At 61.5% G+C, this 20,521-nt stretch overlaps 1 protein-coding gene across 1 annotated transcript in view; it reads left to right on the top strand.

The window, feature by feature from the left end:
* Positions 1 to 20,521, top strand: part of ACSF3 (acyl-CoA synthetase family member 3) — a 38,049-nt gene that overhangs the window by 13,304 nt on the left and 4,224 nt on the right. The window contains exons 6-9 of the mRNA XM_029926085.1: positions 2,511 to 2,623; positions 10,488 to 10,614; positions 19,008 to 19,142; positions 19,741 to 19,852. Coding sequence (XP_029781945.1) covers positions 2,511 to 2,623; positions 10,488 to 10,614; positions 19,008 to 19,142; positions 19,741 to 19,852 — 487 coding nt within the window. The remainder of the gene's footprint in view (positions 1 to 2,510; positions 2,624 to 10,487; positions 10,615 to 19,007; positions 19,143 to 19,740; positions 19,853 to 20,521) is intronic.

Genomic DNA, 20,521 nt, shown 5'->3' with positions numbered 1-20,521 from the left:
GAGAGCCAAGATCAGGAGCCAGGACAGGATGGCGTGCGCGAGGGAGGCCTGGCGTGGGGCCCGCGGCAGACGGTGGAGGCAGAGTGCCCAGGGGGGCCAGGAAAGCTGCCCCGGACAGAGGTCATGGGAGCGGCCCCCTCTGAGGAAAGGGGAACTCAAAGTTTCTGAAACCCAAGGTTTATTGGGCAGAAGTTCTAGAATCCTCAGTGATGGCTGCAGCCCTCCCCCCGCCCCCAGGCCTCGGGGACAGTTTGTGGAACCCAGGGGCCTGGGCCTTGTCCCTCTTCCCTCCGAACCAAATACCTGTGACTTTTTCCACATCGCGGGCCTCCCGCACTCGGGCGTGATCCTGTCGTTTGGTTCGGACCAAAGGAAAGTGGCATCGTTTGTGGCGAGAGGCTACGAGGGCGTCCGCGGCCCTGCGGGCCCGTCCACGCACCTTGGTGTCCAGGCCGGGCACAGGTCACACTCGGGACCCCCGCACCCACTCCCGGCGAGGGGTCGCTCGGGGCTGGCCCTCCCTCCCCGCTGCCTGTGTGGCCTCTTGGGTGCAGCTCTCTCCGGGGGTCCGGTGGCCACCAGGACCCATTTGTACAGGTTCTCAAAACCTGCCGAGGGCACCCCGGGCACAGCCAGCCGTGAAAGAGGGTTGTTGGCCCAGGGTCAAGCTCTGGGTCGTATCTTCACATTGTCCCTTTCCTGTGGGCCTCTGGATAGATCCCATGAAGGGAGATGAATAATTCATGGTCGCCGCTGCTGGGCCTAATCCCACTCTAAATGGAGGTGGAGATCTGATGCGCTAGTGGCTCCCAGGGTGGGGGGGGGCTCGGAGGCATGCTGACGGACCCCAGGACCTTATCGCCCTGTCTCCCTCCTCTCAAGACCTCCCTCCCCAGCTCCCCAGCTCCCCAGACTCGGAACAGGGCCACTGGGGAGGGGCACTGGTCTGCGGGTGCCAGAGGGGGCGGGGCTGACCCCGTGGGTGTGGTGGGGGCGGGGCTGGCCCCGTGGGTGCAGAGGGGGCGGGGCTGACCCCGTGGGGGCAGGCTGGCTGGCAGGCACTGGTCTGCCTGGCTCCCTGCTGCCCCTCCCCCGGAACCGCAGCGTCTTCTCCATCTTCTCCGTGTGGACCTCACCCTGCAGTTCGTCAGGCCTATGAAACCGGGGTCGTTCCTGCCTGGAGATGTTAGTTGTGTTGTTGTGTTTGTGATGCTGTAATTAGTTACAGCTCCGTCGGCACCTCCGCCTCCGTCACAAATCCCAGTGGCCGGAGCGCTCGCTCTTCAGAGTGTGAAGAGAGCAGGGAGATGCAGGAGGACGGGCTTTTCCTTTTTAAAAAATGTTCCAGGGAGAAATCAGTGGGTTGAAAGCAGCGGAGGAGGGTAGGGGTGGGGGGTGGGGGGTCTGGTGTCTCCCAGTTGAGGAGGACGGTTATAGGACCCCCTTCCGCTAAGGGGCAGGTGTGTGTGGTCTGTGCTCCCACACGGCCCGCGGGCGGGGCCGAGGGCCCGGAGGCACAGGGACCACTCCTCCCCGGGCACCTCTTCACCCCCATGATAACGCGGGGTCCGGAAGTGCAGTGCCGCTTCAGCAAGTGACCGAGCCCTAGGCGAGGCGGGCGTGGGGACCTCCATCTGTAGCTGAGCGGGACATGTGCGTCCCCTGGGGACACACGGCGGGGACCAGCTCTGCAATGCAGCAGCTGTCAGTGGGGCCTTGACCTTCTCCGGTGGCCTCAGCAGGGGTCTCAGGCCTCGCCTGCCCTGAGGCTGACTGCTTCCTGTCGCCACACATCCCCTGAGGTCCTTGGGCCTGGACCGAGCCTGCCTCCTTCCTCCGGGACGGGAGGGTGAAAGCAGGGCTCCGCCCCAGCAGGTGGCCCCAGGGGGACTGAGTCCCCAGCCATGTCATAGTGTTGCGAAGCTGCGGAGCCCAGAAGGAAGGGGGAGGAAGGGGCTGCTTTAAGCTCGGAATGGGGCTGAGGGTCCCGCTGCAGGTGCCGAGGTGCCTGCCGCAGCCATCGGCCCTCCTTGCGGCAGAGCCGGGCCGGGCTGGCTGCAGGCAGGCACCCCGAGAAACAGCCGGCTATGTCATAGTTGTCCTATGACACCTCAGTCCTCTCAGATGCGGAGTGTCGGGTCTCGGGACCTCGACCACATCGGTCCTTCACTGTGTGGCTGTGGGGACTTGCTGGGTTGCCTCAGGGCACAGCAGGCCGCCGCTTGCTTGAGCGGGATGCACACACCAAGCAAACCATGGGCGCCTAATACATGAACAGAATGCGGTTCCCTGGCTGCTCAGTCCCTCCTGGGCCTTCTGTGCACCCGGGCTCTGCGGTGACCCCGGGGACAGTCCCCCGGCGCCCGTGCCCTTGCCGTGCAGCTAGGTGCTGGAGGGGAGGTGGCGGCCCCAGCCTCTGGCCCAGGTGCTAAGAGCCTCCCCAAGGTGACTGGGTCCCCTCGTTCTCTGCGGGACGTCCAGGCGTGCAGCCCTCTCCTCTGTCTTTGCAGGCTCCGTGGGCACCCCGCTGCCGGGTGTGGAGGTGCGCATCGTCTCGGAGAACCCGAAGAAGGACCGCTGCCCCTACATGCTCCACGCAGACGGGAACGAGATGGAGACACGGGTGGGTCACGGCTCTGTGCTCGCTGGCGCCACCCGGCTGGCCAGAGGTCCACACGGGTCAGGCTGGTGTTTCCCGGGGGCGCCCCTGCCCTGGGGACGGCGTGCAGAGCAGAGCCAAAGCCCCCTGAGCCCCGACTCCTGAGGCTCCTTCCACGACCGCCTTTGGGCAGCCTCGTTAAAGCGAGTCCTTAAAAGCACTGTTCACGGGACCGTCTCCACCCCGCGAACCCAGGGCGCCGCGGCCGGGTCCCTGCGAGGCCGCCGTGGGCAGCTCACAGCCCTGAAAACAAAGGCCGGCGGCGGCTGCGGTCAGTGGTGGCTCTCGCTGTCCCTCCAGAGCGTCGGGTGGGGAAGGGGACCCCGCCCACTGTCTTATTCCAGGGAAGGTTCTAGTAACTATAAACCTGATCGTAAGCGAATAGGAAGCACAGAAAAGTTTAGGGTTGGTGGGAGTGGGGATCTTGATTTAAAAGGAAGTTACTTTCTCCACAGCCGATACCCTTACTAGGCTGGAGATCGGTCTCTGTCCTAAGGCAGAAGCCGTCGTGGACCCGCGCGTCCCCGTCTCTCCCTGGGGAGCTCCCCAGCTCCGTGCCTGGCGGGGCCTCGCCCTGTGGCCTCGGTCTCCGTGTCTGGAGTGGGAGGGTTGAGGAGACCATCAGGCAAACGGGTGGAGCTGGTGGCTTTGGCTGGCAGCCTGCGGCACCTTCAGGGACGTCACAAGTAGGCGTTGGATTTACCCCATAAGACTGTGTGCCTGGGCGCCCTGGGGAGGGTCAGCCCTCAGCACGTCCGGCTCCCAGTCGTGCTCCCCAGGCCTCTGCACCCCGAGAGGCCAGAGCCCGGCACCAGGAGTGAGGAGCGAGTGGCCGGGGGGCACCAGGGTCTCCGCCCCACAGAGGGGAGCCCTGGCAGCAGCAGGGGCGGCCGGGCCAAGCCGTGCTTCCCAGACGGCGGCGGAACCCGTGTTCACTCTCGTGTGCCCGGGCCTGTGCGTGCCAGCCTCGTCGCATCTGCTACGCACCCGTGCACCTGGCAGGGCATGGTCTGGGCTGTCACTGCTGGTCCTCAGGTAGCGAAGCCGTCGTGTCCTGTCCGTCTCCCGGTCGTGGGTCCCCTGGCTGTGGCTAAGGCGGCTGGCAGCCCGGGGGCACCCAGGGGTCCCGCCTTCACGCCGCTGTCCGGTCTCCCTGCTGGCCCCGGAGCTGTTTTGCTGTGGGGCGTCTTCCCCGTGCCGTGGCCGCCCAGCTGGCTTCGCCTTTAAAGCCCGCGAGCACGGCTCGCGCTGCATCTGTGTGTTTTCCAAGTGCTCACTTTCAAGAGAGCCAAGCGCCAGCCAGCCACAGTGAGGCCCAGCGGCGGACACGTGGCCTCCCAGCTGGACGCGACCCGCTGGCCTGCACCCCCACGCCGTCCCTCGCCGAGGACGCAGAGGCGCAGCGTGGGGCACCCGCTGGCGCCGGGCGGTGGCAGCGAGCTCTGCGTCCCGTCTTTCCCCTTAAAAATTAATTATCGTGTGTCTCCATATGCAGGCTGTCACTGTGGACGGCAGCCTGCTCAACCGCCTGTCCTCCTGACGGTCACCAGTGTCCCTGGGCTCCCCTCCCTCCTTCTGCCGCCCCGCCTGTCCCTGCCATCTGTCACTGCTGCATGCTACTTGCGGCAGGACAGGGACGGGGGGGGGGGCAGAGAGCCATTGGGCCTGGGTGTGCTCCGGCCCTGCCCTGGGGGGTGGGGTGACCATGCTGTCCCCTCAGACGCACAGCAGACCATCGTCAGCCACGTGCTCTGTGCCTCGCGGGATGCAGCGGGTTTACCACCTCTGTATCGAGGGCCCAGAAGGAGGGGCCCACCCCCAAACGGGGGATCTTCCAAAGGAAAAGGAAGCCCGCAGCACCTGACAGGCCAGAGGAGGGACTGCCGGCACTTAGCTGTCTTGTGCCTCCCCGCCCCCCTGCTGGGACCCGAGCCGGCCCCGCACACCCCCGAAGGGCACGCCGCCACTCCTCCTCGTGGGCCTCGTCCCTGCATGCCTGTCCCGATCCTTGCTGGGTCCTGTGGCCCCAAGCCGTGGGCGGTGAGGCAGCCGTGCATCAGCACACAGTGGGAGCCCACAGCCAAGGAGGGCCCCGGGGACCTTCAGGGACAGGGGCTCTGCCACGGGTCCTACCCCACCCTCGCCGGCCTCCTTGGCCCATAGCCTCCCTGCCGCATTCCTGCACCTCCTTCCAGATGGCTGGAGCGGATCACTGGTCGTGAACTTGGGCAGCTGTCCAGGCCTGTGCCTTCAGGGCTCCGACAGAGAACGAGGTGCAGACTGCTCTAGGATGAGGAGGCTCCGGTCCGGGGCGGCCGGTCGTAGTGCGGCGCAGTGCTTGCACGTGGTGCCCAGGCCTCCCGCCACGTGACAGTCCCACATGGGATTCCTCCGAAGACGGGAGCCCCCCAGCAGGACGCCCAGGCTTTAGGCTGCAGCACGAAGCAGCGTTGCGTGTGGCCGCGGGGCACCGAGTCTGGCCGTGTGCCCTGAGGGGCAGCCGGGCCCCCAGAGCAGCAGGTGTGTGCCTGCCGAATGCCCACTTTGCTCCGCTCTTGTCCCAGCAGATGTGGGGGGTTAACTCTGGGTATGTCCAGGGAATCACAGCAGAAACCCTGCAGGGCTCTGGCCGCTTGTGGCCCGGTGATCCAGGTGACGGATTCTGGTACGTGGCAGTGTTTATTGCTACGTGCTATTTTAGATCCCTTACTTCTCTATGATACTATTCTCCTCAGACTGTTTCCCTTCTCCTGGCTTATCTTCACTCTTGATTAGTCTTCATACCCTTGTTTCTAAAATTTATAAATGTCAGTGACCAAAATTAAATGGACTCTATTGTCCCAAAGTCTGTCTGACGAGTCAGGGTCACGTAAACCAGGGTGTAAAGGGTGCATGTGTATTTAGAGCTTCATGTCAGGGGTTCATTTTTCCTCTTTCCCTGAAGCAATGAAAAATGCTTTGGGTTTTTTTCGGTTTTTTGTTTTGCTGTGTTTTGTTTTGGCATAAAGAAAATTATGGCCTGTTTTAGCTACTCAGTACTCTTCCCATAGTCCAGAGACCCCCTGGCAAATCTGTAGGAGAATTAGGACTGGTGGAAGTCTGGAGTCCATGAGGGTGCTGCATGTCTGTGCTGGCGTACAGGGAGGTTGTCTGTTCTGCACTGACCTGCGCCTGTTTCTCTGCCAGCACTAGTCTTGGCTGCTGTAGGTTTGTGGTGACTCTCAGAACTACAGCCTGATGCCACCAATTTCATTCTTGTTCAGAGCTGTTTTAGCTATTGGAGTTATTTGCCTGCCATACAAGGTTTACAACCAGGTTATTTGTATCTACAAAAAAATCCTTTTGAGATCTTGATCAAGATTGCACTAAATCTGCAGATCAACTTGGTGAGAATTAACATCCTCACTGTGACAAGTCTTCTGATCCATGAACATGGTATGCCTCTGCATTCCCTTAGGTCTTCTTGGTGTGCGTGTGTTCGGGCTCACTGATTCTTCATGTGTCCGTGTCCCAGTGAGACAGTCCCACGTTTTCACGTGTCTTATTTTTTTAATTTTTTTTTATGTTTTATTTATTCTTGAGACAGAGACAGAGCATGAGTGGTCAGGGGCAGAGAGAGAGGGAGACACAGAATCTGAAGCAGGCTCCAGGCTCCGAGCTAGCTGTCAGCACAGAGCCTGACACGGGGCTCGAACCCAAAAACGTGAGATCATGACTTGAGCCGAAGCCGGACACTCAACCGAGTGAGCCATCCAGGCGCCCCTCTTCACATGTCTTAACGTTTATTTATTTTGAGAGAGAGAGAAAGCGCAAGCAGGGGAGGGGCAAAGAGAGAGGTGGAGACAGAATCCAAAACAGCTCCAGGCTCTGAGCAGTCAGCACAGAACCCAACGTGGGGCTTGAATTTACGAACTGTGAGATCATGACCTGAGCCAAAGTCCAGAGCTTAACCGACTGAGCCCCCCAGGTGCCCCTACATTGGTTGATTTCCTAATATTAAACCAGGCTTGAACTCCCAGGACAAACTCCACTTGCCTATGGTATATCATTTATTTTACATGATGCTGGGTCGGATCTGCTAGCATTTCACTGAGGAATTTTGCATCTGTACTTTCCTGTTGTTCTTGTCTGGATGTCAGGGTGATGCTGGTATCATAAAATGAGGTGGGAATTATTCCCTCTTCTTCTGTTTTCCAGGAGAGACTGCCTGTAATTGCTATTCTGTATTTATTTAAATGTTTGCTAGAATTTACCAGTGAAAGCATCTGGGCCTGGAGGTTTCTTTTTTGCAAGATTTTAACCATTAATTCAGTTTCTTTAGACAGTTATCGGACCCTTCGGGTCATCTAATGCATCTTGAGTGAGTCTTGATAGGTTATGTGTTTTGAGGAATCGGTCGTTTGAATTGTTGAATTATGTGTATAGTGTTTGTTGTGGCCCCTTACTAACCTTCCCACGTCTGCATACTCTGAAGTGGTGTTCTTCCCATTACTCTTAGGGATAATCTGTGTCTTCTACTTAAAAAAAAAATTTTTTTTTATGTTTTATTTATGTTGGCGAGAATGTGCGCACACAAGTTGGGTAGAGGCTGAGAGAGAGACACACAGACTCGGAAGCAGCTCCAGGCTCTGAGTTGTCAGCACAGAGCCCGAAGTGGGGCTCGAACTCACAGCAAGATCGTGACCTGGGCTCAAAGTCCGACACTCAACCAACTGAGCCACCCAGGCGCCCCTCTACTTCTTTTTTCTTTGTTATTTTTGCTAGAAGTTTGTCCATTTTATTGATCTTTTCTTAAAGAAATTGCTTTTGGATTCATTGAGTTTTCCTTATTGCTTTTTTCTTTTCATTTTAATTGGTTTCTTGTTTGTATCTTTATTGTTTCTTCTAGCTTGCTTTTTACACTTTTTCTAGTTTCCTAAGGTGAAACTTTAGGTTACCGATTTGTGACTTTTCTCTTTCCTGATTCGTGCACTTAGTGACGCAAATCTCCTGCAAGCACTACTGGAGCTCTACCTGCCCCCAAATTTTTATGTTTTCATTTCGTTCAGTTCAAACTATTTTCTGACTTTCTAGTTTCTTTTAAGACTTCCTCTTTAACTCACGGATTAGTTAGAAGTGTGTTGTTTATTTTCCAAGTGTCTGGAGGCTGTCTGTTATCTTCCTGTTACTCGTTTTTAGTTCAGTCCCCTTATGGCCAGAAAGCACACTGGGTGCGACTCCAGTCCGTTAACTCCGTGAGGGCGCGTCACGTGCCCCCGAGCGTGGCCTCGTCACTGGAGGCGCACGCGACAGCTTTGGGCGGCAGCGCACGTGGGTCCCGCCCCGTGGCCGGTGTGACAGCTCCTCTGTGATGGTGCATCTCTGCTTTCAGGTGTCTGCTGATGTGTCTCCGAAGTCTGTCACTCGGTGAACATGCGTCTGTAACCAGCATGTCTTCCCGGTGACCTGACCGTTGTGTCGTCTCATGATGCCGCGCATGCTGCTCTTTGCTCCCAAGTTTATCTCGTCTCATGTCCCCACAGCCGCTTTGCTCTGTTGTAACCCATGTCCGTGCATGGACGGCCCGTCCCCTTGCTTCCAGCCTGCCTGTGTCACTGTGTGTGGCCTCCGCAGTCCATCTGACAGTCTTCCGATTGCTGTGCTTAGAGCATTGACGTTGAATTTGATTATAGAAATGCTGGGACCTGAGCCCGCCGTCACCGACCACCGTTCGGCGTCTGCTTGCCCTGTGCTCCCCAGTTTCTCTTTGCTCTGCTTCCCTTTTCCTGTGCTTCTTAGACCCATTTTTCAGTAGCGCATTTTAATTTACCTGTTGAGCTGTTGACCATATGCCTTTGTTCAGCTTTTTGGTAGTTGTTCTGGGGGCTACAATACATACTCTTGACTTTTGGAAACCTACTTAGACTCCACTCTTCACGCTCCTGTAGAGTTCCTGCCCCGGTCAGTGACGCCTGTCAGCACCGCGCGGCAGCCCTTACCCAGGACGCCGGGACAGGCGCGGGCCCTGCGGAGGGGAGGCTGGGCTCAGCTCTGAGTGCGGTGCGGGCCTGTGGGGACGGGCTTCCAGGCGGCCCCGGGGGCGATGCCACGTGGGAGGCTGACCAGGTGTTGGGGGGGGGGGCCGGGGGGCCGGGGGGGGCTCTTGCTAAACCGAAGCAGCAGGGTCTTGGGAAAACTGGACCGTACAGGAAGGGCACAGGTGGGCCTGTGATACATTTTGGGAGCCTGACTAGTCTGGTCAAGGAGAGAATCTTTGTCACCAGCATATGGGGCCCTTTGCCTTCTCCCTGCTCAGCAAACACCGTTGTCATGTGGAACATCTACTTAGATAATAAACTCCATTAGGCAAGATTAAAATGCTTGTTTTCAGCACTCAAAACTGTTTGACAAACCTCATGAGGAACTGAATGGTCAGTTTTATTCACCCAAGTATTTGCCTATTCTGATGCTTTTATTTCATTTCTGAGCCTCCCTGTTTCCTTCTGGCATCATCTGCCTTCTGTCTGAAGAGTGTTCTCTGATAATTCTTTTAATTCAGATCTTCCGGCCACAGGTTCTCTTGTTTTTTATCTAAGAGCGTCTTTGTCTTGTCTTCTGTCCGTAACATTCCTCACTGGATCTAGGATTCCGGGCTGACGCTTGGCAGGTGCTGCCCCTGCTCTGGCCTCCGCAGCTTCCGGTGAGGACGTGGTGGCCATCGGAGCCGCGCGTCCGCTCTGGCCACGGCCAGCTTTCCCTTTCTTCTGGGTCTTCAGTGCTGGGATTACGATGTGTCTGAGCTTGTGTCTCTTTGGGTTTGTCCTTTTGGGGATCCACTGAGCTGCTTGAATCTGCAGGTTTTTGTATCTCACCAGACTTGAGAGTTTTCAACCAGATTTTACCCACAATCCTCTGGCTCCTTACTTCTCATCTCCTGGGAACCAGTAGGAGGAGTCGGGCCCTTACGGCAGGGAGCACGGTAGTTCCTACTGTCAGTTCCTACCGACCCCTCTTCAAGATCTCAGACTTCCCTCTGTGACCTCCACTCTGTTACTGAGCCCATCCAATGAATTCTTCCTACTGCTGTCATTGTGTTTTTCTATTCTGGAATTTCCATTTGGTCTTGCTTTGTAACTTTTCTCTCTTGAGACTTTCAGTTTTTCTATTTACTTCCAGAGTGTTTGCCCTTCTGTTTGGAGCATGTTTATGACATCTGTCTAATTTTTTAAAATTTATTTTTGAGATAGAGATAAATTACGAGTGGGGGAAAAGCAGAGAGAAAGGGAGACACAGAATCCAATTCAGGCTCCAGGCGCTGAGCTGTCGGTACAAAGCCTGACGCGGGGCTCGAACCTAAAAACCGTGAGATCACGACCTGAGCTGAAGTCAGATGCTTAACCGACTGAGCCCCCCAGGTGCCCCTATGACATCTGTCTTAAAGGCCTTGTTAGCGGGGCTCGACATCTATGCCGCCTGCCTTGTCCTGCCCGGGGGCTCCTCACACACTGAGCGATCTTCCTTCTGGGACATTTCGAATATTATGTTATCAGACTCTGGGTCTCGTTTATTTCCAGTGGAGAATGCTGATTCCTGTTGTTGTTTTACTGTCACCCAGATCAGTCAGCGAGCTCCGGCCTTCTCTAGGGTTGGGTGCCTGCCTGTTTATTTTCAGGGCCTTTGCCTTGCTGTCCTGTGACCCGTCTGACCTTGGCAGTGGAACCAGATAAAGGGCGACCGTGGAAAAATGGGTGAAACTCAAAACAAAGTCTGTGGTTTAGCTGGAAGAGTGGTGCCGTCGGGGGTCACGAGGGAGACCCTCTGAGGGACGTGTCTGTCTCCCGTGCTGCAGGTGACCCCCGGGCTCGCGGAGAAGGAAGGGGAGCTCTTGGTCAGGGGGCCATCTGTGTTCCGTGAATACTGGGACAAACCCGAAGAAACCAGAAACGCCTTCACCCCCGACGGCTGGTTCCGGACAGGTAGGCGGGGCCGCAGGGAAGGGTCCCATCCTCATGGCCGCGCCCCCGCCCAGTCCCAGCAGCCCCAGCCTTTAGAGTGAGGGCAGCAGCGGGGCCCGGGGGTCCTGCCACCCACCGTGGGTCAGGAGCCCGAGCTTCAGAGACCGTCCTCCCCCCTCGTCGCCTCCCCCGAGCCCCCGCTTTGCAGATCTTCCCCCCCCCCACAGGATCTAGGTCCTTCTGATATCATGTGCTTCCTTTTCCACCTGGGTCACTTTCTGTTGTCCACAGGGCACCAGGGTCTGTGCTGGGGCGGATTGGGGCGCGGCCCTGGTGTGGGGGTGGTGCTCTTCCAGCAGCACCTGGGGCCCTGGCCCCTTCCGTCATCCCCCTGCCTCCCCCCGTTGCCCCCCTTCCCAGTGGTCCTGAAATGCAGACTTGCAGCAGACCTTGTGAATCTTAGGTTTGCAGCTGCTCGCTGCTCCGCGTGCGCATGTAGACCGTGCGCGGGCGGGTTCCGGGGCTCCCCCTTGCCTGTCTGTGAAACTTCTGTGCTGAGAACACATCGTCTCGTAAGACCCTCAAGACACTATTTTCCAAAAAGAAAGGCCTGTTTTCACATATCGCCACCCGTGGCCCCGTAAGCAGAAACCCGCCTGGTTCCATGCTCTCCTGTGGGGAGCAGAGCCGGGGAGGGACCACAGGCAGGTGGAGCGGGCGCCGTGGGGTCACCGTGCACCTCCTGGAACGGCGGCCGGGCCCCACGGCACGGGTGGCCTGTGGCTGGGATCCACACGGGCGCGTCACCGGCTCGTGTCAGCGTGGATCTGCGGGCGGCGGGATGGCACGTCTGTTCCCATCTGCTGCTGTCACGGGCCTGAGGCCGGTGAGTGGTGGAGTGGGGCCCCGTAGACCCCGACAGTCTCGGGGGGCCGTGTGGGCCTGTCGGGTGGGGGTTTGGCTTGAAGGGACAGATGGAGGGTCTTCCTGGGGGATGTGGACCCCTTTCCTGTCCCACTGGCAGGCGGCACGTGGGTCCAGACCTGCTGTCCCCCCACTGCCGTGGCCCTGGCACATGCCCGCATGTGCACGCCCCGCCAGCCGCGGTGTCCCTCCGAGCCGGGCAGAGACGGCAGGTGTGCAGTGACGGGTTTGTAGAGGGGACGTCTGGCAGCCGTCAGAGCAAGGCCGTGCCCCGAGGGCCCTGGCAGGGCAGCAGGGGCTGTGTCGGGACCCAAGAGCCCTGGTCACCTGCTTCGGGACCTCGCGTCTCCGAGACGGGATGCGGTCAGCGCATCAGCACCCCCGCGTGGTTGTCCTTCGTGAGCACTGCGCTCGCACAAGCCCATCCGACAGCGGCAAAGGTCTCTGTCTCTGTCCCTCAGGCATATTTTCAAGGAATACGTATTTTAAGCTAACCTTGCTTTTTGTACATCCGTCCCCTGGCCCTCTGGACGGTCGCTGACTTGCTTTACGGCCGTCTTCTTTTATTCTTAAATTCAGGGGAAGAGCTGCAGATGTTTTTTTCCTTTAAAACCCTGTGGATCTGGCGGGTGGCAGCCCCCTGGGCACAGGCAGCGGCGGGCAGAGTGGGGGCAGGCAGCGTTAACACAGTCACTGGTGCTGATGAGTATTTGAGTTGAAAAGGAATAGCATGCATTAATTATTGTAAAGAGATGTCTTTAGGAGAAAATGATTTTGAAATTCAGTTTAATTTCATTGTAATGCGCCGCAAACAGGAAGGGAGTGTGTGTGTTTAATTGGCTCTCGGGGGTGAGGCCTGCAAGCCGGGTGCCTTTGTCACAGGCCATTAGCGAGACAGGCTGCATAATGAGCGGGCGCAATCAGCTCACAGCTGCCGGCTCCTGCCGGGAGAGCATGATATTAAATAGAAATCAGGATAAATTAAACTTAACCCTTTCCCTGGCCGCCCCTCGCGCCGTGGGAGGCTGGCGGGTGGCTGGGAGCCACCGCTGGCGCCCGCACAGGGAAGGGCTGAGTCTGCCGTGGATGAGAGCAAGGGGGCGCCCGCCGGTCCCGCCCTCCCCACCCTGCCCAGGTCCCGCCTCCTGGCCCAGAGGTGCCGTCGCTCCCTACACGCCCCCCGGGGCTGTGCCTGCCCCTCAGGGAGGAGACCAGGGTCTACCTGAGAACCCTGCCCACAGTCGGTGACTCCTCCTGACCCTCGTCCCCGCGGAGCACCACCACGCTCAGAGGCGGGTCCACACACACACGTGGGCACCGGCGCTGGCCCGGGGCTGGGGGACAGGCGATATTCCAGGAGCCAGGTGCCCTCGGGACTTTGTGTTAACCTTACTCTTGGAGCAGAGGACGTAGGACAGAGGACACGGGGTGGAGTGCAAGACTTGGGTGAAGGTCAGGACATAGAGACGACACAGAATGGAGAGGTGAGGACACAGATGAGAACACGGGACGGAGGGTGACACGGGACGGAGTGAGGTCACTGGGTGGAGGGAGGACGGGACGGACAGGAGGTAGGACTGGGGAGTGGTGAGCACACCGGGAGGAAGTGAGGACACGGAGTTGGAGACATCGAGCTGGGGACACAGAGGGGACATGGGGACAGAGCTAGGCAGACATTAGAGTTCCCGCTGCCATGGATGCTTCCCTCTGAGCAGTTTTGTGTCAAAGACACTGGTAACTAAACGTAAAGAAACAAAAATGGCCTGACTTTAAGAAACACTTCATCACGCGCCGTGTAGCGTGAAGTGCGTGCTGCCGGCGCGCTGGCCACGGGGAGGCAGGGCTGGGGGCCGAGCAAGCCTGCAGAGCACCCGCCGGCTCTTGCCTTCCGCTGCGGTGAGCGCACGACACTGCTGCCGGAGACCAGCCTTAGAGCGGCGCGGCAGCAGAGGGGGCGTGGGGTCCCCTCCGGAGCCGTGCCCCCCCAGGGGATCGCGCCTGAGCCCGGGTGGCCCGGAGTGGGAGCCCGCCAGGGCGATGGGCAGATCACAGAAGAGAGGAGCGGTCGGCCACAAAACACATAAAACATAGTCCCGCTTCCGAGCGATGAGCGAACACTACAGAGACCGAGATTCACGGCTGTCCCCAGGTGGGTACAGCTCCTTGCAGAGCTGGCACTGGCTGCCGCGAGGCTGGTGCCCCCCTCCGACAGGTGGGACCGCGTGGCAGGAGTGTTTCTGGGAATCTGTTCAAAGGAGACGGGGAGAGTGGGCAGAGCGGGGGGCGCAGGCGTCCGCTTGGCATTCCTGACCCAGCGACGGAGGCTGCGGCCAGTGAGGGGCCGTGGTTCGGAGACGGCTGGCGACGGGAGGCACTGACCCGCGCCGTGGTGCTGGGCTCCTGGGGCAGGGCCCGCCGCCGGGCCCAGGCGACGGCTCCCTCTCCCCCTGGCTCTCTGGCCTCCGCCGCCGGGCCCAGGCGACGGCTCCCTCTCCCCCTGGCTCTCTGGCCTCTGCCGCCGGGCCCAGGTGACGGCTCCCTCTCCCCCTGGCTCTCTGGCCTCCGCCGCCGGGCCCTGGTGACGGCTCCCTCTCCCCCTGGCTCTCTGGCCTCCGGCGGCCCCCGGTGAGCCTGCCGCTCCCACGGACACGGTGGGTGCGCGCCGCGCTTGCCGGCACGCCTCCCCGCGCCCCTCTCCTCCGGCCTCGCCGCTGTCCTGATCTGGCTTACTTCCGTTCGGGCCAGTAAGTCCTAGTCAGGACCCACACCCAGGCCCGCGGTGTGGGCACAGGCCTGTGTGCTCGCGGGTGTGGGTGTGTGGAAGGGAAGGCGGTCCCCCACCCGGGCACCTCGCCGGCCGGGGAGGCAGGGCCACCGTGAAGGCTGTGCCAGGCGCTGGGGCCTCTCGGGCGACAGCCTGCAACTTGCCTGGTCCCTGTGCTGGCAGCCCCTTCCTGGGTGTGTCATGCCCTGTGTCGTCTTCTGCCACTTACCAGGCTCTGCTTCCGTAAAGCTAAGTCTCCAACCCCCGGGACAGGGATGCGGAGGGCGCCCCCTGTTGAATGTCCAGCTCCTGCCGCTCACGGGCTAGCTCCTGGGGCCTGTCTGCATCGGTGGGGCCCACACCCCGGGGCGGCGGCTGACTACAAAGGTCTTCGGTTTATATCAGGGTAACGCGTGCAGCCCAAGGACCCCTCTGACCCCGACACTGACCTCTGCGCCCGCCCAGGGGCCCTGCCCTCAGTGCGTGTGGCGCTCAGACCTGAGGCTCGTGGGAGCTGTGGTCTTTCTGTCCTCTCACTTCCCTGAGCGAGGCCCCCCGTTCCACCCCCCCTCCTGGGGGGAGACCCCAGTGCTCGCCGCCCCCACCGGACTCCTCCTGTACCCGCAGCAGATCTGACTGCCTCCCTCCTCCCACTGACACTCGGGTCCCCACAGCCTGTGATTCTGGGAGGCATTCAGCTGATTTTCTGCCCCTGGAGCCCAGCAGGCACGCAGGGGCTGAGGGCAGGAAGGGCAAGCTGGAGGCCAAGCCTGCCATGTTCCCAGGCCTGCTTCCCCCAGGCACCCACCCACCGCCCAGCCTCCCCCGGGGAGCAGCCACCGTTTCTCCAGGGACCAGGAGCAGAGCCCGAGTCCCTGTGGCTGCTGGAACTGCTCCTCGGAGGACCGTGTGCGGCGGCTGCACAGGGTGCCTCCGGGTGTCGGGAGGTGTGTCTCCAACGCCTGAGGCAGAGCCGGGAAGCGGCCGGGGCTTTGAGAGCCATGCATGCATCCTGCTCAAACCCGCATCTCGGAGTCCCCGGAGGGCTACTGGCGGTGATCCGCATCGGTCAGGATAAAACCCCCTCCGTGTGGGCTCCAGAGCCGAGAGGTGGGCCGGCCAAAGGCAGCGGACTGAGATTCCAGAACCCGGGGGCTCCGGGGCACACGCTGTTACAGGAGCAGAAGTTACCGCGTAGTTGGGGCCTCCCCATGGCTTCTGTGCCCTGGACCCTTGAGATGGGGCGGGAACGCCCAGGGAGCCCCAGGGACACGCAGGGCAGTCCTGGATGCCCTCTAGCGACTGCCCCCCGGGAAGCAGGGAAGCACATGCCCGAGGACGGGCCCTGTGCCGGAGGGAACTTGCGAGGCATCCCCTTTGGACTGCGGTGTCAGCCGCTCTGAGAAGGCAGCAGCCTCGCGGGTGCAGAGGTGGGTCCCTGGGACCGGGCAGGCAGAGCTGGAGAATTCCATCCCACAAGTGTCCCTTTGGCTTTGTGAACGGCATCAGGGGACTCGGGATTTCTTCTGGGGCCTCAGGAAGCCACCCTCTGAGGCTGCGGACGCATCTCGAGTCGGCCAGCAGGCACGAGGGCTTCCGCGGGGCCACAGAGGTCGTGTGCCGGTGGCCGGGTGAGAGCCAGCACTCGGTCCTGACAGTGCTCCAGGGCCTGGTGTGCGTGTGCCCACTCGGGGCACAGAACTGGACCCCCCAAGGCCCCTAGGGCAGACATGGGACTGGGCTGACTGCCTGTCAGCCAGCTCTAATGGAGGGGCCAGGCTCTCAGCCCCACAGCCTGGGCTCTCGCTGGTGGGCCAGGGGCTGCCGCATTCCCTGACCCAGAAGCTGGTGCCTCGGGAACGGCGCGGAGCCTGCGCTGTCCTCTCTCCCGCTCAGCCTTCAGCATGACCGGGTGGAAACCCCACGTGCAGCCACATCTGCTGCTGGGTACAGTGGTGGCCCTGGCTGGTCTGCACGCATGCGGGCACCTCCCGGGGTGGGGAGGCCTGGGGGACAGAAGCCTGTGGCCAAGGGAGTCAACGCACCGTGAGCTGCCCCCTAGCCTAGGCTGGGGCGGCTCCGGAAACAGCCCATGCCAGCGTGCCGGGGCCTCACGGTGCCCAGCATACAGCAGGTTCAGAGTGGAGGGCCCTTCTCCTGCAGCCCTGCTCCCCCATCTGCCCCCCCGAGAGTGCAGAGCAGGTGTTTCCCAGCAAGGGTGGAGCCCTGACGCGGGGCGGGGGGGGGGGCGGGGAGCACGTGCCCCACCGGGGTCGTTGGTCAGCATCCTGGCCGGCAGTGTCCTGTGCTCGGCTCTCAGTCACAAGTTTCGTTCACAGAATCTTTACGTAAGGAATGGCTGGTGCAGGCGCTGGGGTGACTTGACTTGGCAGTGAGCCCACCGTGGGGAGGCCGGAAACCTCTCCATAAGCCAAACAGCAGTTCCTTAAAACTTTTTATTTGAAATAGGTTCAGATTCACAGCAGGTTGCAGATGACGTGCAGGCCGGTCCCTCGCACCTTCACACCATTCCCCGATGTCCCACTGTTAGCAGGACCCCAAGCCCACCAGCCTCACCGCAGGAGTGGACCCGGGCCAGCCCTCTGCCCCACCCCCCGTTGTTTAGGGCTTGGCACAGAAACAGAGCCTACAAGTGTACCCAGTATAATGCCCTAGGGATCCGCCTCCCCCGGGCAACCCTCCGGGCTCCACACCCGACCCGAGTGGGGCAGACACTTGGGGAGCCCAGAAGGATGTCCTCAGAGCATGAGCCGTCGCATGTCCGTGTCCCCGTTCAAAAATAGAACCCGTGTCTCTGCCCGACCAGGCTCAACCCCCATCTCCCCAGAGGCAGGGCTGGACGTTGGCCACAGAGCTGCCAGCAGGCATCCTTGTGCGCCGGGGTCCGTGCCGGAGGGAGCAGGTGTGCTGACGAGGAGGCCGGGAGCGTGGACCCGCCGGGCAGGGGGGCGCTGTCCTGGCACCACCTGGTCTGGGAGGCGCTAGTGTTTTTTCCCCGCCTCGAGTGGCAGGGCAGGGGCTGCGGGGACAGACTTTGGGAACAGCGCCCTCCTTCCAGCCACCGTCTCTGCTGGGCTTTAGCGTCTGTTCCGCCAGCACCCAGGGAAATGGAGCAGAACGCCTGACGTGGCCTGAGGGCCCTTGTTTTCTGGGACATCCAGCAGCCTTGCCAGCCAGGCCTCCACTTCTGAGTGCATCACCTGATTAGCTTGAGCTCACCCCCCTCCCCACAAGGTCCTGCATCAGAACTGAGGTTCCTGGGGCCTCGGGGTCTCCAGGCACACCGGGGAGGGGTCCCCGGGAGAGCGGGGTGATCCCATCCTGGTCTCCTTCTCCCCCGAGATGGTGGTCCCCCACCAGCCCCTCCCCTGTCCAGAGCAGCGAACCTCCTTTCCCTGCAGTGTCCCTGGAGCAGGAAGGACATGCGGAGGCTGACCGCAGCCCTGGCAGGGGCACACGACACATCTTCAGCAGGACCGGAGACAGGAGCCTGAGCTCATGGCAGGGTCCCTGGCGAGTCGCGGTGGTGGGGGCAGGCCCAGGAAAGCGCTGGAGGACCTGAATGCCAGTGCGGTGTCCCCCCAGCAGCGGGAAGCAGTGACAGCAGTGACAGCGTGGACTGGGGCCATGTGGTGCTGGCGGTCAGAAAGCCCTCGGGAGACCACACAGCCGTCCAGTGGGGGCCGGGGGACACAGTGGGCCTCGCAGGACCCCATGGGCTACATCCACGTCAGGTGCCCTGGGGCCACAACGCCCTTTCCAAAGATGCACTTGCAAAGCCCTTGGTTTCCTCTGGGTCCGGTCCTCAGGGCAGAGCCCATCACGCTCACGGCCCTGCGCTGCGGCAGCCTGTGGGGGGCGGGAATGACGGATGGTGCCTTTCCGCATGGGCGCCGTGACCCATAGGAAACGTTTATGATTTATTCCAGCCAGTAACCCCGCATGGGGCACGGGGTGTGCGACCACGGGGAGGGGGGTCCCAGCGCTGCTCTCAGAGGGCCGGCAGGGGGCGTCCCCACGAGCACATGCCCACACATGTGTGAACACGTGTCCGCACACACAGACACACTCGGGCCCATCTCCCCTGTGCCCACCATGTTCTGGGCTGGCACCCACTGTCCCCTCGCCGCCTGCTTGCGCTAAGTGCTGGTGAGTGCCATATTGGCCAGCGCTGCCCGGGAGAGGACCGGTGTGCGGGGCGGCAGGGCGGGACCACGGAGGTGGCGTGGAGGCACAGGAGAGCTTTCCCCTCCTGTCGGAGACCCCGTGTGACTGCGTGCCACCCGGGAGGCCCCACAGATGGCAGGCCCCACAGAGGACTGCCTCGGCCAGGACCCCGTGGATGGTGGCGGGAGGTAGTGGACCTCATTTCCTCTGTGCTCACGGGCCTGAGAAGGAGCAGGCAGGAGCCGAGCTGGGTGGTGGAAGCACCAGCCGTCCTGCCTCTGAGCCCCGGCCTCTACGGCGGGCGGTCCCCATCGGCCTTTCTGGACGCTGCCGTCTGCCCAGGGCCATCTGGCGTGGGACCGCAGGCTGAGGCACGGCCGCTGGAGCCCCATGCTTGCCACCGTGTCCCGAGACCCCACAGCCGCCACCTTCCCCCGGGGGTCACCACGTGGGGCCCCTGGTGCTCCCAGCCAGGCGCCAGCCATGCACATGGGCCTCTAACATGCGTGCCTGCTGGTGACCAGGGCCCTTCCCTCAGGTGACACAGCCGTCTTCAAGGACGGCACGTACTGGATCCGGGGTCGCACGTCTGTGGACATCATCAAGAGCGGTGGCTACAAGGTCAGCGCCCTGGAGGTGGAGCGGCTCCTGATGGCACACCCCAGCATCGCAGGTACGCGTCGCCCTTGCCCACCTGCGGCCGGGACCTCGCCATGTGCGGTTTTCCACGGAACTGGACCGGGTCGCCTGCCCTTGGGACACACACAGCTGGGGACCCTCTTTCCCGCTCCCCAGCCCCATGAGCCTGCTGGGGCCTGCCCACCTCCTCCCCCTACCTCCTCCCCCCACCCCCCCTCAGCCGGGGACCAGGCCCGACCAGGGTGCTGCTGGTCAGCACAGCCCACGGACCCAGGAGCACTGGAGCGGAGGGGTGGGGGGCACTGGGCCAGAGAGCTCCTGGCCCAGGTCACAGGTCGTGAGGGCCCCGAGGACAGCAGAGGCTCCCCACCGTGACCTGCTCTGGACTTGTCACTGTCCCCAGCCCTCTTACCTGTCTCCTCGGGCCATGCAGGGGAAGGCAGAGACGGGGGAAGCTGAGCCCCCTGCCTCGGCCTCCCCCATCCCCAGCAGGCCCTGCGTGCGGACCCGACGCTCCCCTCCACGTGGTTGCTGAATGGGGGCCCGGGCTTTGCTCCAGGGCCCTGAGTCCTGGGCGTGTCCTGGGCCCGTGGTAGTCATCACGACTTTCCACCCTGCTCCTCTGTCCACAGATGTGGCTGTGATTGGAGTCCCGGACATGACCTGGGGCCAGCGGGTCGCTGCGGTGGTCGCCCTTCAGGAGGGGCACGCCCTGTCCCACAGGGAGCTCAAAGAGTGGGCGAGGTAGGCGCAGGTGGGCTGCAGCCCTGCGGTTGGGGGAAGGGACGGGGCGAGGGGTCTCGGGTCCTGCAGCTGTCCATCTCGGGGTCAGAGGAAGCTGAAAGGTCAGGTGACCTGCCACGCTCTCGAGGCCGCCCCAGACACACAGGGGCCCCGGGAAAGGTCTGTGGTGGCATCTGGAACAGGTGTAGAGAGACCGGGTGGGAGCGCCTGCCCTCCCAGCCTCGGGACAGGGAGCATGCTGGAGGGCCTCTCCCGGCTTCCTTCTGGAAGAGTCTGCAGCCTCGAGCCTCCTCCTCCTCCTCCTCCCGGCACCCTCCAGGATTTGCCCTCTGGGAGCCGGTGCTGGAGCCCCCCCTCCTGCATCCCCACTGCAGCCCCAGGCCCGTCTCTCCCCATATGTCCTTCCCCGCCCCCCAGCCTCTCTGTCACAGTCCATGACCCCGGGGCCTCTGCGCCTGCCAGGCTCACAGCCCCCCCCCCCCATGTGTGTAGTGCCCTGAGGTCCATCTGCCTGTCAGTCCACAGGCTGGGCACCTCGGGCAGGGTGTGAGGCTGGAGGCACCTCAGAAAGGAAGTGCTAGTAACATCCCCAGATTCTTGATCTGAGATCAGGGAACTTTCTCCTGGCTGCGCCCCCTTCTTTCCCGACTTGCCTCCCCTCCTCTGCGC

The sequence above is a fragment of the Suricata suricatta genome, chromosome 16 (assembly GCF_006229205.1).
Source record: "Suricata suricatta isolate VVHF042 chromosome 16, meerkat_22Aug2017_6uvM2_HiC, whole genome shotgun sequence".
NCBI classification, from domain to species: Eukaryota; Metazoa; Chordata; class Mammalia; order Carnivora; family Herpestidae; genus Suricata; species Suricata suricatta.
This window is presented reverse-complemented; position numbering and strand designations above follow the sequence as displayed.